The sequence below is a fragment of the Protobothrops mucrosquamatus genome, unplaced genomic scaffold, assembly GCF_001527695.2.
Source record: "Protobothrops mucrosquamatus isolate PMUCROS unplaced genomic scaffold, P.Mucros_1.0 scaffold7, whole genome shotgun sequence".
Taxonomy (NCBI): Eukaryota; Metazoa; Chordata; class Lepidosauria; order Squamata; family Viperidae; genus Protobothrops; species Protobothrops mucrosquamatus.
The window spans coordinates 1499617-1514212 of NW_015386394.1; the positions used below are offsets into that span (position 1 = coordinate 1499617).

Genomic DNA, 14596 nt, shown 5'->3' on the forward strand with positions numbered 1-14596 from the left:
ATTTATTTTCAGAACTGTGGTGCTTCATTACTGGAGGTTTTGAGAAGAAATTGGGCAATCATTTGTCTGAAATGGATAATTTCCTGCTTCAGCAGAGGGTTGGAGTTGAGGACCTCTAAGGTCCCATCCAAATCTGTTATTCTGTTTTGTATGTGTGTGTATCAAACCTCAGTGATTTTCCTTTCCATTTTAGTCTGGATTTATCCTTAATAATGCATTTGAGGGCACTCTAGTCAAAGGAACAATCCTATGAAGTTTTATTTAACATCTGATAAAGTATGTATCTTTGGGACTCCTTGCTACTTCAAAAGTGGTGATTAGTTGCTGCTTAATGTGTGTGCTCAATTTGTTTTCCTTTTTCTTGGAACCAAGTAGGGGAAGGGAAACCTTTATAGAGAACCAGTTTTGTCCAGTAGTTACAGCCACAGGCTACAAAGCTAGAGAATTGTGAGTTTGAATACTTCTTTTGCCATGAGGGCCAGCTGAATGATCTTGGGCTAGTCATTTTTTTCTCCTCAGCCCTACAAGGTAGATTTTGGCAAGCCACTTCATCAGGGGAAAAACCTCAGTTTACTTTTTCAGGAAATTGTTATGGCAATTTTCCTCCTGTTTTATGCTTTCAGGGTTGTTTTAGTTCTCTGAAAGCAAAAGTTTTGTATAAAGTATTTTTACTCTGCCAGGCTTGGTGGAGTGGTGGAGGGAGAGGCAATTATTTATCTTCTCAGCTTCTTTGATTGTGTATTTAATTTTGCCTGGTGGGTTTATTTTTATTAGGAAACTTTCAAGTGCCTTGTGGACTCATTGGCCATTGCTCTGTGGACTAGCATTGGCCTGCTTGCGGCTGGGCTTAATTGGGACATTGCTGATTGTGGGTGAAGGGAGTTGCTGGGGAATATTAATAACTCCACTAAACCACAGTTGTGTCTCTCTCTGTATGTGAGCGGAACAGTACAATAGTCCTATCACAGTATGGGAGTCTGCTTTGCAGTTATGCTGATATGCCATTCTCTCCTGATCTGTCTTCTTATGGGGAGAGAACAATCTGCCTAGCAGCTTTATTTTACATTGCATGATTATATACTTAACCCTAACAAGACTCAGGGGTTAACTGTGGCTAGATAAGATCAACTAAGTTTGGATTTTTTCCCCCATGCCTGGCATTGTAAATTCACCTGTCTTTTTTTAAAATCTGTTTGGACTTTGGAAATGAACCATTTACAGTATTTTACCATCAAGGTAAAATAAATATGTGGAATTGTGGCAAAAGGAAGGTGAACACTTCAGATTCTGGTGAGCTGTGGCAATCACTCACTGTACCTGTGACTTCTCTGGACCACATGGCAACAGGCTGATATCCGGGTATCCTACCAGATCCAAAGGCTGGAACTGCCCAAGTCAGTTATAGAATCCATTACTTTTTGTAAGTCTTTTTTTTTTAACAGGTGACATGACCATGGGTCATTCAAGCAAGGGAAGCTGCACATCTCGCCTAGTATATGCAAGTGAAACCCCCAGGAGACAAGATTTACATATCCCATGTGTGGAAAGGAGAACCTGTTTTCCTGCTGGCTGACACAACTTAGAGCTACAGCAACAGAACAGAAAATGCTCAGTAACATCAATATGGCATCTGAGTAGGCACTAAATACCAGTAGATGTATGGTGAATGTTAAATAGAACCTTGGCTCCCCAGAATGAATGGCTAATTATTGTCTTTTGATTTAGTAGACTTTAATAGGAACCTATTAGAAGAAACCACAGCCACTTTGGGAAGAGTTCTGCACACAACTGAAAACTATAGAACTGCACTTGGTTACACCTTTCATGCTGATCATTATAGATGCTGAGCAGACCGATCAAAGTTTCAGCTTCAACAGGATTGGCATTGCTGAATTGTCATATAACTGGTTGATTTTGTCCTAGGACTGATGCCATGTTAGCTTATTGGAATTGTGAGATGGTGGACATTTGGATGTTGATTTGTATATATATAACTACTTGTCTGCTTCCATTTATTATGTGTATTTATTGTAGATGTTCGATCTATTTAAAATATGTTCATTGGCAAACTACATCTTAGAAAAAAAAATCCATCAAGTGAACCTCCAGGGAATACTTGTGTAAGATTGGGTGTAATAGATTGTGAGGATAGTAACTTGTGGGGATAATTGACCTTGTATTTACATTTTCTTTATACAAAAGGGCTTTCTTGGTCCATAAAACAGAGGGACTGCATAGCATGGAACATGATAAATAGGCAACATCACCTATTGGATTTGATAGGCAACATCACCTATTGGATTTAAAAGATATTTTTCTTATTAATATGCCCTCTAACCTTGTTATGCATTTAAAGCTAGTGGATTTCTGAATGCTTACACAATCTATGGAGGGCATCCCCTTTCGTTGAGAGTTTCTTAACTCTTCATGGCCCTATTTTTCTTGATGCATCTTACAGCTTATGCAAAGGGGAAGTTACCTTTGTCCAGGGGTGGACGAAACTTTGGACATACAAAGATCGGTCTGACCAGGACACCCATTGTATTAAAGACATGTAAAGCTTATGTTTCACTACCTGCCAATAAGGTACCTAGACTCTTAAGAACCAAATACTGTTTGTTGGAGAATCTTGGGGAAGTAAATTTTTCCCAGATTCAAAGGGGGAGAATGATGGAACACCCATTAAGAAGCAATATACCCTCATCTTAGGAAGGAATAAAAATTTATTGCAAATGTGCAATGTGTCTGTTAGAGATGAAGGAAATGTAACAACGCGTATTTAGAAATAGATAGGAAATTACAAGATTTGGTAACAAGAAGACAAGCAGCAGAAACCCAAGCAGGTACGATGGACAGGTAAAGCTTAAGCAAGATATAACTCTATAGGGGCAAAATGACAGGTAAGCTCAGGCGAGGTGCAACTCTGTAGACAAATGGACAGGTAGACTAAAAACAAGGTAGAATGACACAAAAGGGTAATAGCTTTATGAAATGTTACTCCCCTATTTCTGGAAATCAGCAGTAAAAAAGATTGTGCTATGCTGTTGTTCAGGGTCTTAGCTCCCAAATTGGACTGGGACCCTTTTGCTGAAGTGCTTCAATAAAAGTTTTGCAAAAGTCTGTCTCTCGTGTCTGGCTCTGATTGGCTTCTGTGCCAGGCTAAGCCAATTTTTTTACAACATGAGCCAGTCTCTCTAGTAATCTGATTGCAGAAATAAACAAGATACCATGCTTTGTAAGTGTAAAACTGCTGCCTTCCTATGCCAAAAAACCACCCATATCTTGTCTGCAGGCCAGGATTGTTTGATCCCATTCTTTACTTTTTAAAGTCTTTTTAAAAAAAATCAGAGTGAACATATATTATTGTTTATGGAATTCTTTTACATAATGGGTAAATGTTTTATAAGCTTTATTTCTCATACTTTTTTCACACATAGACTAAAGTTTCTCATAAAGATTCCCATGAAGGGAATAAAGGGAACAGAAATCAGAAATTAACAATACTATTCTATTGTATTTAATCAAACATATTCTATTGTATTTAATCAAAAGTAAGATTCCCTGAATCCAATGGCAATCACTTCAAGGTCTGAACAGAAAATGGGTCAGATTGGGTCATTTCACAACACTATTTCTTCTTGTTCTTCCTCAGATTATTTGATGAAGTAATTTGTACTATTTTTAATGGATTTTTTTTGTCCCAAGTCAGGAAGAAAGGGAACATTTTCTCAAAAAATGGATAGTTGAAAGTAAAGATAATCTCCATAGAGTCCACATCATAAAAAGATAACTTGCTTAAATTGAATTCTAAGCAAACAAGGATCCGTTGAACTGTTTTCCACAGTGGAAGAATGGTTTTAGGTGTGGTGGTGACCTCATATTCTCCATCCATCAGCTGCAAAACCCAAAACCCTTCAGTAGCCATTATATTTAAATATCCTTTTCTTTTTATGGATTCACGCACAGCACCAATGGCCCATTGTTTGGCCCTGCCCACCTCAACCACCCACTCTAAAGTCCCAGAATTAATGCCTTCTGTTCCCAGAACGCAAGGGAAAAAATTAAAGCGTTCAAGATTGTCAGGAAAGTCCTGGGCTTGTTCACCCATGTATACACTTTTCAGGTCCTCTGAAAGGATGAGGGTGGGATAAGCTGTCTTGGGATCCAGCATCACCTCCACTAAAGAGAAGTGAAGAGAAAGAGAAAAGGTTGAAGTGATAGTGACTCAATTTATGACTTACAGATTTGGTGAAAAGGCAGTATTAATTCAGGTTAAAGACAACATTGTAAGAATTGTTGAAGGGTTTAATTAGCTCTAAGCAATGTATATTTTTTTACTATAACCTGGACAGGGGAGCCAATTGGAAGTGCCAGGAATGTACACTAAGTTGAAAAAAAGCAATTGTGGACTGTCCCATAATGCTACCAATAAAACTGTATAGATACAGCCACTAAAGTTGTATGATATAATTATAACAAATTCTGTAGGTTTGGGGATATTTTCTAAAATATCGGATTACAGAAAATGATTCCTTTTTTTTTTAAGGAGAAAGATGACAGGGTTATCAAGAACCTGAAGACATAAAGACATGGCATAAAAAAACATCTTTAAAACAAATACTTTTGTCCATGGATTAGCAGTATTTTTAAGAAAAAGCTGCCATTAAATAGTTCTTTGTGGTGATGTACTCACCAAACCAAAGCAAGATAAAAAATATTGGAAATCTCATGAAATGTTATGCAAAAATACTGGATGGTTGTGATATTTGGGGATTTGACAGATTTCACTTATCTGTTGTTTAAAAAATTAATTTGGCACTAGGGGGAATCATTCAGGAGTATATTACAGGAGCTATGACTTGTATTAGTGCATCAAGGCTCATCTGTGTGCTAAGAAACTGCCAAAGTCTGGAGCTCTTTCTGACAGGAGTCCATTCCTTGTTTCCACTTTCTCCCCTTTTCCCTAGCCACTTCATTTAGAAAAGAGTTGGAACAAAATGCTTTTTGTTTTGACACCTTGAGATCTGATTCTGCAGCAAGTCATCCAAAGGCTGGTAATCAGTCTTTTTTTCTTTTTGATTCAAGTCTTGTGTTTGGAAAGCACTTAATGCATATGTGGACAACTAACCTTTATTTTGAGATCCAGAAAACGTCTCGTCTGATTCTGGAGACTGAAGAAAATCTGTTGAAAATAAGTCAGTTCTTATTAAAATTTAAAAAAATGAATAAATGAATGAGCTAATTGGCTGTCCCCTTTTTTTCCTTTGGTCATAATCACTTGGATGGGAAAAATATCCTTCACAGGAACCACAACTTTAAATTGATTTAATTAAGATCAGGTTGTTTCACAGCTATATGGGATGACCTATTTCTTCCCTACTGGTTGTCCTTTGGATATATTGGATCACAGTTTGCACTATTCCCAGTCAACACAATAGAAGGACAGCAACTTGGGCTGCATTGCTGAGCAATTTTCCACACAGCAGAACTATACTAACGCTATCACTGCATAGGAAGTAGGAACCGGCAAGGTTCACCAGCCTGTCCATTTTTTCAAAGAAAATTGCTACTTGGACACTTCTGTTGTTTGCTAAACATCAGGCAGCTGTTTTCAGTAGAAATGGGGCCATTAAGAGCATGGATGATCAACTGCATATAGGGAAAATCAATATAAAATGTTCTATAGATGGCATTTAGCACCGGCGAGATTGGCCAAAATGTATAAAAATATGAATCCGGAATGTTGGAAATGTAAAAATAAGGAAGGAACATTTTATCACATGTGGTGGCTGTGCCCTAAAGCAAAGACCTATTGGGAATGGATAAGGAACTGGATACAGGAGATAACTAAGGTGCAAATTGAACTCAAACCGGAACTATTTCTTTTGGGTATAATAAATTTAAAGATGGAAAAACAACTCCAATACATCATTATACATATGTTAAGAGCAGCCCGCATAGAATATGTCCAGTGTTGGAAGGGTGAAAACATACCTACAAACAATATGATTATATACAAAATTCTAGAATGCACGGGAATGAATAAACTTACGCTAGAATTAAAAGACAAGGAGGCAACAGAATTTTATGAAATATGGAACAAATGTTATAACTGGCTAGAATAGAGAAAGAAAAAGATATGATTACTGATATAAATAAATTCTAAATAATATATATGAGATGTATAACACAGTTCTGTTAAAGGAAAAAAATGTATTTTTTCATTATTATTATTTTTTGCGTGCATAGTGAAAAAAGAATAAATAAAAATTTTAAAAAAAGGAGACATTTGAAATGCAAAAAAAAGAGCATGGATGGAAGAACTATAAACAAGAGGCTAATGCATATCCAATTTACTGGGATGTAAAACTTAAGAATTTTTTTTTTTTTTTTAAACAATCATGATAATTTGCTTAGAAAAAAAATGGGGAACATAATTTTCCCAAAATGTTTTTCCTCAATTATTTGCATTTCTCCCAAATGTGCTCATTTTCCCTAATCTTTTGTTTCTGCAATTTCTTCTTTTTCCTAAGAATTTTTTCTCTCCCAGGCCTTCATTGATGTCTGGGTTGTCTGAAAATATGGAGCTCTTGATTCCTATGTAGAAATTGTGAGTCCTAATTTTACATCTTTCTCCCTATTCATTTACCTACTTTCCTATACTTTCAACCTCCTAGACAAGGACTCTAAAATAGATTGTCATTAGAAAGCCAGTGACCTTGTTAGCTTTAGAGTAGGGGACAAATCTGACTCTATAGCAAAGATTAATGGAGGCCCACAAACCACTCATTTTGAAATATCATTAGAAAGCCAAAGAGGAACAGAAGTCAACAAAGGAATTAGAATCACCCTTGAGTTACCAATACGCAGTTGGGCTTTTTCTACCTACATTCCAGCATCTCGTTTTGGATTCTTGCAGCCAGATCCTTTTTATTTATTCTGTCCAGAATGCTGACGGTCACCTTCAGGGCCTTGGCATCATCATATGCCTCAATCATGTATCGGGCTATTTCAATGTGGGTAGCTTTCTCAGTCTTGGAGCGACGAATGGGCTTGTAGCCCTTCTCCACTGGGTAGTCCTCGAGGTGCATCTTAAATTTCTCGAATTCCTCTTCACTCAGCTCTTCAAAATAGTCAACTAGTTTGCAACGGGGAGTGTGTGACATTGTGGGTCTCAGTCAGATGTACCTAGAAGAAAGAAAGTGTAAAGGCGTGCAATAGAAAAACTCTATATAAATCAGATTAAAGAGATAAAAGTTTGTGTGGTCAAAATTGTTCATTCATTTATTAAGATGACTCTAAGTGTTCAGAAAACCACAAGTGTCATTTTCAAATGATAAAGAATATACAGCTCCAATGGATGCTGCAGAAGGAAACTGACAAGACACCCTCCTTAGCCAGGGTAGAAGATGGTCATGAAGCTGTTGCTTCCCAGGAAGAACAGGTGGGCAAGAAGAAAACCATCCCCTGACCAAAGAAAAAGCAACAGCAGAAAATCTCTTTCTCTTTCTTAGCTAGAAAGACCATTTTCTCTTGTAATTCAGTGCTTCTCAGTATATATTCTTTTTTATTGCCTTCATACTTTATTTCCATGGGGAAGGATGATAACTGATTTTATAAAGGTCTAAGACAGTGATGGCGAACCTTTTAGAGACCGAGTGCCCAAAAACTGGCCCAGCCCCGCTCCACCCCCTGCCCTGCCCCCGTTCCACCCCAGCCCCGCTGCCCACAGGGCCATTCATCGCCTCCAGGGCCCACTGCAGATTGCCCAGACAGCCCAGCAGCACCATGGCCATGCCCTCTGCCCATACCCCGCAGCATCAACTGTGCGTGATGGGGTGTGAGGGCAGAGTCTTGTCTACACTGCCTGGCTGCCATGTCCTTGGCTGTGCTGCTCCGCGTGGGCCATGCTCGATGGCGACTCTCCTCCAGGGGGACTGCTGGTGAGGGGGTCGCAGGGGGAGGCAAGGCTGGGGCAACGACACGTGTGCCCACAGAGAGGGCTCTGAGTGCCGCCTCTGGCACCCGTGCCATAGGTTCGCCACCACTGGTCTAAGATCTCTTTTGAGAGCCAGTTTGGTGTAGTAAGGGTTGAGGTTAGAAACTGAAAAGCTGTGAATTATAGCCTCACCATGACCACAAAGCCATCTGGGTGACCTTAGGCCAGTCACTTTCTCTCAGCCCTAGGAAGGAAGCAATGGCAAACCACTTCTGAAAAACCTTGCCCAAAAAATCCTACATGAACTTTTCCAGGCAGTTTCTAAAAACTGGACACGATTTAACAGAAGGGGGTGGGAACCTTTAACCTGAAGAATAACACAATATCTGTTATTCACACATCAGTTAACACAATGGAAAAGATGAAACATGAGCTTTTATTTCTTTTTTCTGTACTCCATAGGAAAATAGCTTCATAGTTTGAGGCCTTTTAGAATGTAGGACAGATTAACGTAACTTCTTTTTGAACCATTTTTCATACTGAGGTCCAACCTGAAGGAGCCATAAAGTTATTGGAACTAAGTCAATTGAAAACGTCTGGACTAGTTGGAGAAAACATCAGAAAATCCTTGGGAAGAGAGTGACATATTATCAATATAGCTATACTGTGGAAAACAGGGGCACTAGAACCCCTGAGAAACCATGTCCATCAGCCTTCATCGTCTCTAAGAGGGTAGCAGAGGAAAAGTTAAAAGAAACGGAAACCCTACGCTGCTTTTTCTCTTAGCTATTCCTCCTCCCTCTTTTTCCGCCTGCTGCACACTAGCTAAGTGTGGCCATGACGTCAACCCAGAAGTGTCTCTGAAACCCGAAATTCTGCGCCTGAAACTTTCGCTTTCTCCCCCCTCCCCCCCCCGTGCCTTTCGTGCGGTGTCTTCTCTGCTCAGGATGGAAGGCGGAAGATGGGGGAGGGCAGGTAGGCATTGCCTGTTGTGATCCATTGAATAAGGGGGCAGCGCTTTCTTGTAAGTCACGGCGTCGCGGTTGGAGGATGGCAGCAGAGCATCGCTCTTGCCTAATGGGTCTGCTGCAGTCAAGATACCTGTAAGGCCGGGGAAACCGCGGCGGGTTCAAGAAGGGAGGGAAAGGCAGCTTTGTCGCCTCCGTCCATTCCCTCGCTTACCGCTGTCCACCGCCTGCCGCTAGCCTGGAGAATTCAGAGCAAAGGAGGCGACACCGAGGAGGAACTCGTCGTTCAGTCGCCGTTGCTTCTGGCTGCCCAGCGCGGAGAGGGAAAGTGAAAGTAGAAAGCGAACTGTCGGTGTGGGTGTCCATCTATCCGTCCGTCTTCTGCAACCGGACGGTTGGAAAGGCTGCGGAAAAGGCTACTTTAGGCCCAAGTACTCTTCAATATCTTCATCAATGATTTAGACGAGGGGATAGAAGGGAAACTCATCAAATTTGCAGACGACGCAAAGCTGAGGGAATGTTCAGTTGGGCAGAAGATAGGCTCAAGATACAGCAGGAGTTTGAAAAACTTATTGGAAGTCAGCCTTTCCAACTCCCTGTGTAAAATAAATCTTTAAATCGAGCACGATTTCGTCGACACGCCAGTTTCTTGGGAAAGGGATCCTAGCTTGTGATATAGCATCCAAGGTCGGAGAGTTTTTCTATAGCTGGCTTTCAAGTTAAGCGAGTTCCGGAGAATGCTACCAAACTGGTACTCGATGTAATTGAGGTACTGGGGCCAGTTAAGAAAAAAACAGACCAGAGGTATAAAAAAAGTTTTTCCTTTAAAAGTTCCAGAAATGTAGTTCCGAATAAGTTAATCAATCTTTGAATCCTCTTGCTTTGCTGACAGGACCTGGTCTTGTTCGGCCTCGCTATCACGTTGGTCAATCCAGGTTCCCATATCTTGTGCTCTGCTACCCTCTTGTGGTCTGTTTTTCACTCCGTATCTTCTTTTTTTTTCCATCATACTGGCATTTTTAAAAAATGTCTTTGTTCCTCCCACCGCCCTCTCCTCACTCCTTTGAAAGACTTAATGTTCTCAATTGACATTTTTAAAAGCCATTTTAATCAAACATGCTGTATTTCCAGTGTTCCCATAACATATGAAACCAAGTCATTTCATTGGCATCCAATTAGTCAGGTTATTGGAAAATTGAAGTCATGTATATACAGCAGTGTCATGATGCAAATTCAGGATTACACATCTAGTTCATGATGTATAACCCAGATACCCAATTTGCATTTACCTTGTATTCTGACATCATGAAACACGTTTTGTCACCTATCACTGTACATAATGGCCAATATCTAGTAGCCACACTTGCAGAAATCTTAATTTTGTGTCTTCAAATGTGTGAACTGTGCCCATTTGGTAATTATGCATTTAATAAATTATGCAAAAATCCAGTAACTCAAATGAGTTGTGTTGTGTGTTGTGCATATTGGAAAATTACTATGGGTAATTTACAGCTTAGTTTGCAACCATCACACTTCCAATTAATCTCTATATCCTTATCAGATCATACGCATATCCCTAAAATTCAGTTAGTAGTAATATAGCTTGATGTTTATTAACTGTCAACAAACATCAAGAAACAGTAACTGGCAAAAGGGGGCAAAGCAGGCAAAAATATGCAGAAATATGAATGAAAGCGAAAATGTTACATTATCTATAGTTTATACATCATCAAAACAGACAAAACTATGCAGAGCCACTAGAAATAATAAATGTCTCCAACTTATGACCGTTCATTTAATGCTCATTCAAAGTTATGTCATGATGAAAAAAGCAACTTATGACTGATTTTCACACAACTGTCACAGCATCTCTGTAGTCAATTAAAATTTAGGTACTTGAAAACTGGCATATTTTTATGACTCTTGTAGCGTCCCAGGGTCACATGACTGCCATTTATAACTTTCCCAAAGTTTCTGACAAGCAAAATCAAGAGTGAAATTGGATTCACATCTCTGTAGTCATACAATTAAACTGAGGTAAAAGGTAATAAAATCAGGTGTAACCCACTTAGTGACTACACTGCTTAAAAATGGAAGTTCAAGTCCCAAATGTGACTATAAATTGAGGATTACCTTGATGTACAATAGAAAATCTGCATGGACTGTCCCAAAAGCAGTGGTCTTTGATTGATCCAGTTTTAAGTACTTAACAGCAGAACAGAGAAGGAAAGGCTCCTAGTAATTTATCCTCTGTTTTACATCATAAAAGGAACAATATGATGGACAGGGATAATGCATCCAACAGCGCAGGCAAAATGTTTTTTCACAGAAAAACATCAAAGCCTACAACAGAACTGTGTGAATAATACAGATAGATATAATCCACATCAGTTTTTAATCTGAACTTTCCTTAGGGTGATCAATTGATCCGAAAAGCTGTTTTTGTCAGAAAGACAGTCATAGGAATTTGTTCTCTGCTGCTATTTGACCTTAGAGATTTGTTTGGTATCACAATATTTTAATGGGTATAGTAAAAAGCCTCAGTTCAGCTCTACAAAAACTTAAGTTCAAACTAATGCAATACTACAATACAAAACACAAAATTCGTGTTATCACTATAAAAGTTACCTGTATTTTTGTTTGTGCCATAAAGATCTAGCAATCTTTACAACGGGGAATTATTGTGATTTTGTTGTATATTAATCTTGGTTTAAAGAAATCAGTCCTACTGAGTTAAGTAAGCAAGCAATTATTCTATATTATTACTTTTTTATTAAGAGGTAGGTTGCTTTACAATTCTTCTTTTTGCTTTGTGAACTATCTAGTATCTTATGATTGAGACATATGCATCATTCAAACAAGCTATGTAAAAGAAATACAGGATGGAATTCTGGCATATATATATAAAAAGGTAAATGAGTCCCTGTGGATTTTATTCTGCTAATCATTGCCAATTATAGGGGGCGGTCCTCACCTCCGTTTCAAGACCATTGAGCCAGAGCTTTCTGAAGACATTTCTGTGGTCATGTCACCGGCATGGTTACCTGAAGTGATACCTATTTATCTACTCCATTTGCATGCTTTCAAACTGCTAAGTTGGCAGGAGCTAGGCGAGGATGGGAGCTCACTACATCATGTGGCGCTTAGGTCTCAAACCTGGGCTATCAACTTTCCAGCCACACAAGCCCAGCATCTTAACCACTGAGCCACTGTGCCACATTCTGGCATATGTAGACTTGCTCAAATGTATTAATTTATCAGGCACTAGAAAACTGTTTCTCAACCGTGGCAATTTAAGCTGGGTGTACTTCAGCTCCCAGCATGGTGGCTAAGAAATTCTAGAAACTAAAGTTTCCATATCTGAAAGTTGCTAAGGTTGCAAAATATTGCACTAGAACAGAGTGGACTTATTTTCAGTGCAGCTAAAAGCCAACATGCTTCCTAAATAACTTTATCAAATATAAAAATAATTCTTTTATATTAAGAATAGAATTCTATCATTATCCTGTATCTGTTATTCTTAGGAGCAGCCATGATCTCAGAAATTGTTTTAGCTCCCAAGCAGACTTTTATCATGGTGTTTATCATGTTTATTACAGATTTATTTTGTAGTTATTGTGTATGTTGGTACTTATATTTTGTATTCTTCTAAAACGATGTATAAATGAAACAAACTCCTGAGCAGACTTAGCATAGGAACTGAGCCAGTAGTCTAACTGCTTAGGGCAGACATGTCAAACACAAGGCCTGGGGGCCGGATGCGGACCGCGAAGTGGTTTCATGTGGCCCACGAAGCCATCCTGGAAACAGTGAGGGAACGGCCCCCACTGCCTTGGCCCTGGCCCAGGCCGGCTGGGAGCTAATGTACAATTTTGTGGTGGCCATCTTTGCTGAAACGCATTCAGTGTTAGCTCCACAAGACCGTCTGGAAACAGTGAGGAACCAGCCCCTGCCACGTCAGCCCTGCCCCCTGGGTGCATGCTGGGGAGGTGTCACCCTTTGTGAGGAATGAAGAAATGCACCATCACCTGGAACTGGTCAGCAAATGGCCCTCGTCTACTTCACCTATCTGGCTTGATGGGCTCCAGGGGAAGGGTTTTGGCAGGCAGTGGGGGGCGCTCCTCACAGCGCCGGGAGGCTGAGCTGGACAGCGCGAATCCAAAAAGAAGCACGACAACTGGACAGGCTGGGGGCTGGGTGGCATTGCGCTTGTTTTGGGATTTGCGGTTCAGCCTCTTGGCGCTGTGAGGAAAGTGCCCCGCTGCCTGCCGAAACCGGGCAGGCTGGGGGCTGGGCGGCATTGCATAGGTAATGCTGCTCATGGCATCCCCTCTCCCAGAGCCCACCAAGCCAGATATGTGAAGTAGGTGAGGGCCATGTGCTGGCTATTTCCAGGTGATGGTGCATTTTTTCATTCCTCACGAAGGGTGACATCTCCCCAGCTGCGTTTCTTGCCTGTTTTTCTCCCTCCCTCATCTCAAATATTTTCCCACCACTCTGTACTTGGAAGGAAGGAAGGAAGGAAGGAAGGAAGGAAGGAAGGAAGGAAGGAAGGAAGGAAGGAAGGAGAGGGAGGAGAGGGAGGAGAGGGAGGGAGGGTCTGAGGGAACTCCTGCCTTAGTCCTGCCCTGCTGCCCTTTCATCATCCCCTTGCCCCCTCCTCCTGGCCTATCCTGGGGGTCTCCCATCCTATTGCTAAGGAAGCTTTGGATACAAAGCTTGGTCTACTCCCCTGGAGAGGGAATGGGCCTCCCTCTGACTTTGCCCTGGTACCCATCATGAACAACCTGGCTAAGGAGAGCAAGCACAGCAGCAGCAGCCTTGAGGAGATAAGTGCAGCTGGGCACCCCCTTGGGGAAGTGGGGCTGGGCTTGGTGCCGTGGGTCCTCGAGGGCCAGGCTGGGTGTTTGACCTCTGCTGCCCAGGACTCTGGGCAGCCCACACCACCATCCAGCCCCCCTGCATGGCCTGAGAGGAACAGCGAGGCTCCTCCAGTAGACCATGCCTTGGCACTTGCCCTGGTCCCACACCCTTCTGCCAGAGACCCTCAGATCTGTCCCACTCCTGCCCAGGCCCCCACAGGCATCCTTGACGTGAACGATGTAGAGCTGGCCACACCCACCTAGTAGGCCACACTCCATGCCCACCCAGTAGGCCACACCCACCCTGGCCACACCCCCCCCCCCAAGAGCAACCGCAATCCTGATGCGACCCTCAGTGAAATTGAGTTTGACACCTCTGGCTTAGAGGCAGATAAAAGAAGCCACATATATAAAGCTGGCCTTTAAGAAATCCACTCCTGAAAATAATCTTTATCCTGTGTGAGCAACTGCAAATCCAAGTGCCTTCTTTCCTGGGACTGACTAGATTAAGACCTGGTATGTATTTAACTTTGCTTTTTTCTTGAATCTTTTTATGTTGAGACTTATATAGAGCCGTGGTGGCACAGTGGTTAGAAAGCAATACTGCAAGCTAACTCACTGCTCATTCCAGTTTGAGTCTTACCGGCTCAAGGTTGACTCAGCCTTCCATCCTTCCGAGGTTGGTAAAATGAGGACCCAGATTGTTGGGGGCAATATGCTAACTCCGTAAACCGCTTCGAGGGCTGGAAAGCACTGTGAAGCGGTATATAAATTCAAGTGCTATTGCTATTATCAGTTATAAGATCTTGTCTTTACTTCATTGTTCT

The 14596-nt window shown here is 41.1% G+C and overlaps 1 protein-coding gene across 1 annotated transcript; it reads right to left on the bottom strand.

Annotated features, from left to right (window-relative positions):
• Positions 1-3353: 3353 nt before the first annotated feature.
• On the bottom strand, positions 3354-9136 carry LOC107282430 (E3 ubiquitin-protein ligase TRIM39). The gene is made up of 4 exons (XM_015810208.1): positions 9122-9136; positions 6890-7188; positions 5129-5182; positions 3354-4179 (listed from the first exon to the last, which is right to left on the bottom strand). Exons 2-4 carry the CDS (start codon positions 7164-7166, stop codon positions 3629-3631), a joined length of 882 nt encoding a protein of 293 aa, XP_015665694.1. The 5' UTR covers positions 7167-7188; positions 9122-9136; the 3' UTR covers positions 3354-3628.
• Positions 9137-14596: the final 5460 nt, after the last annotated feature.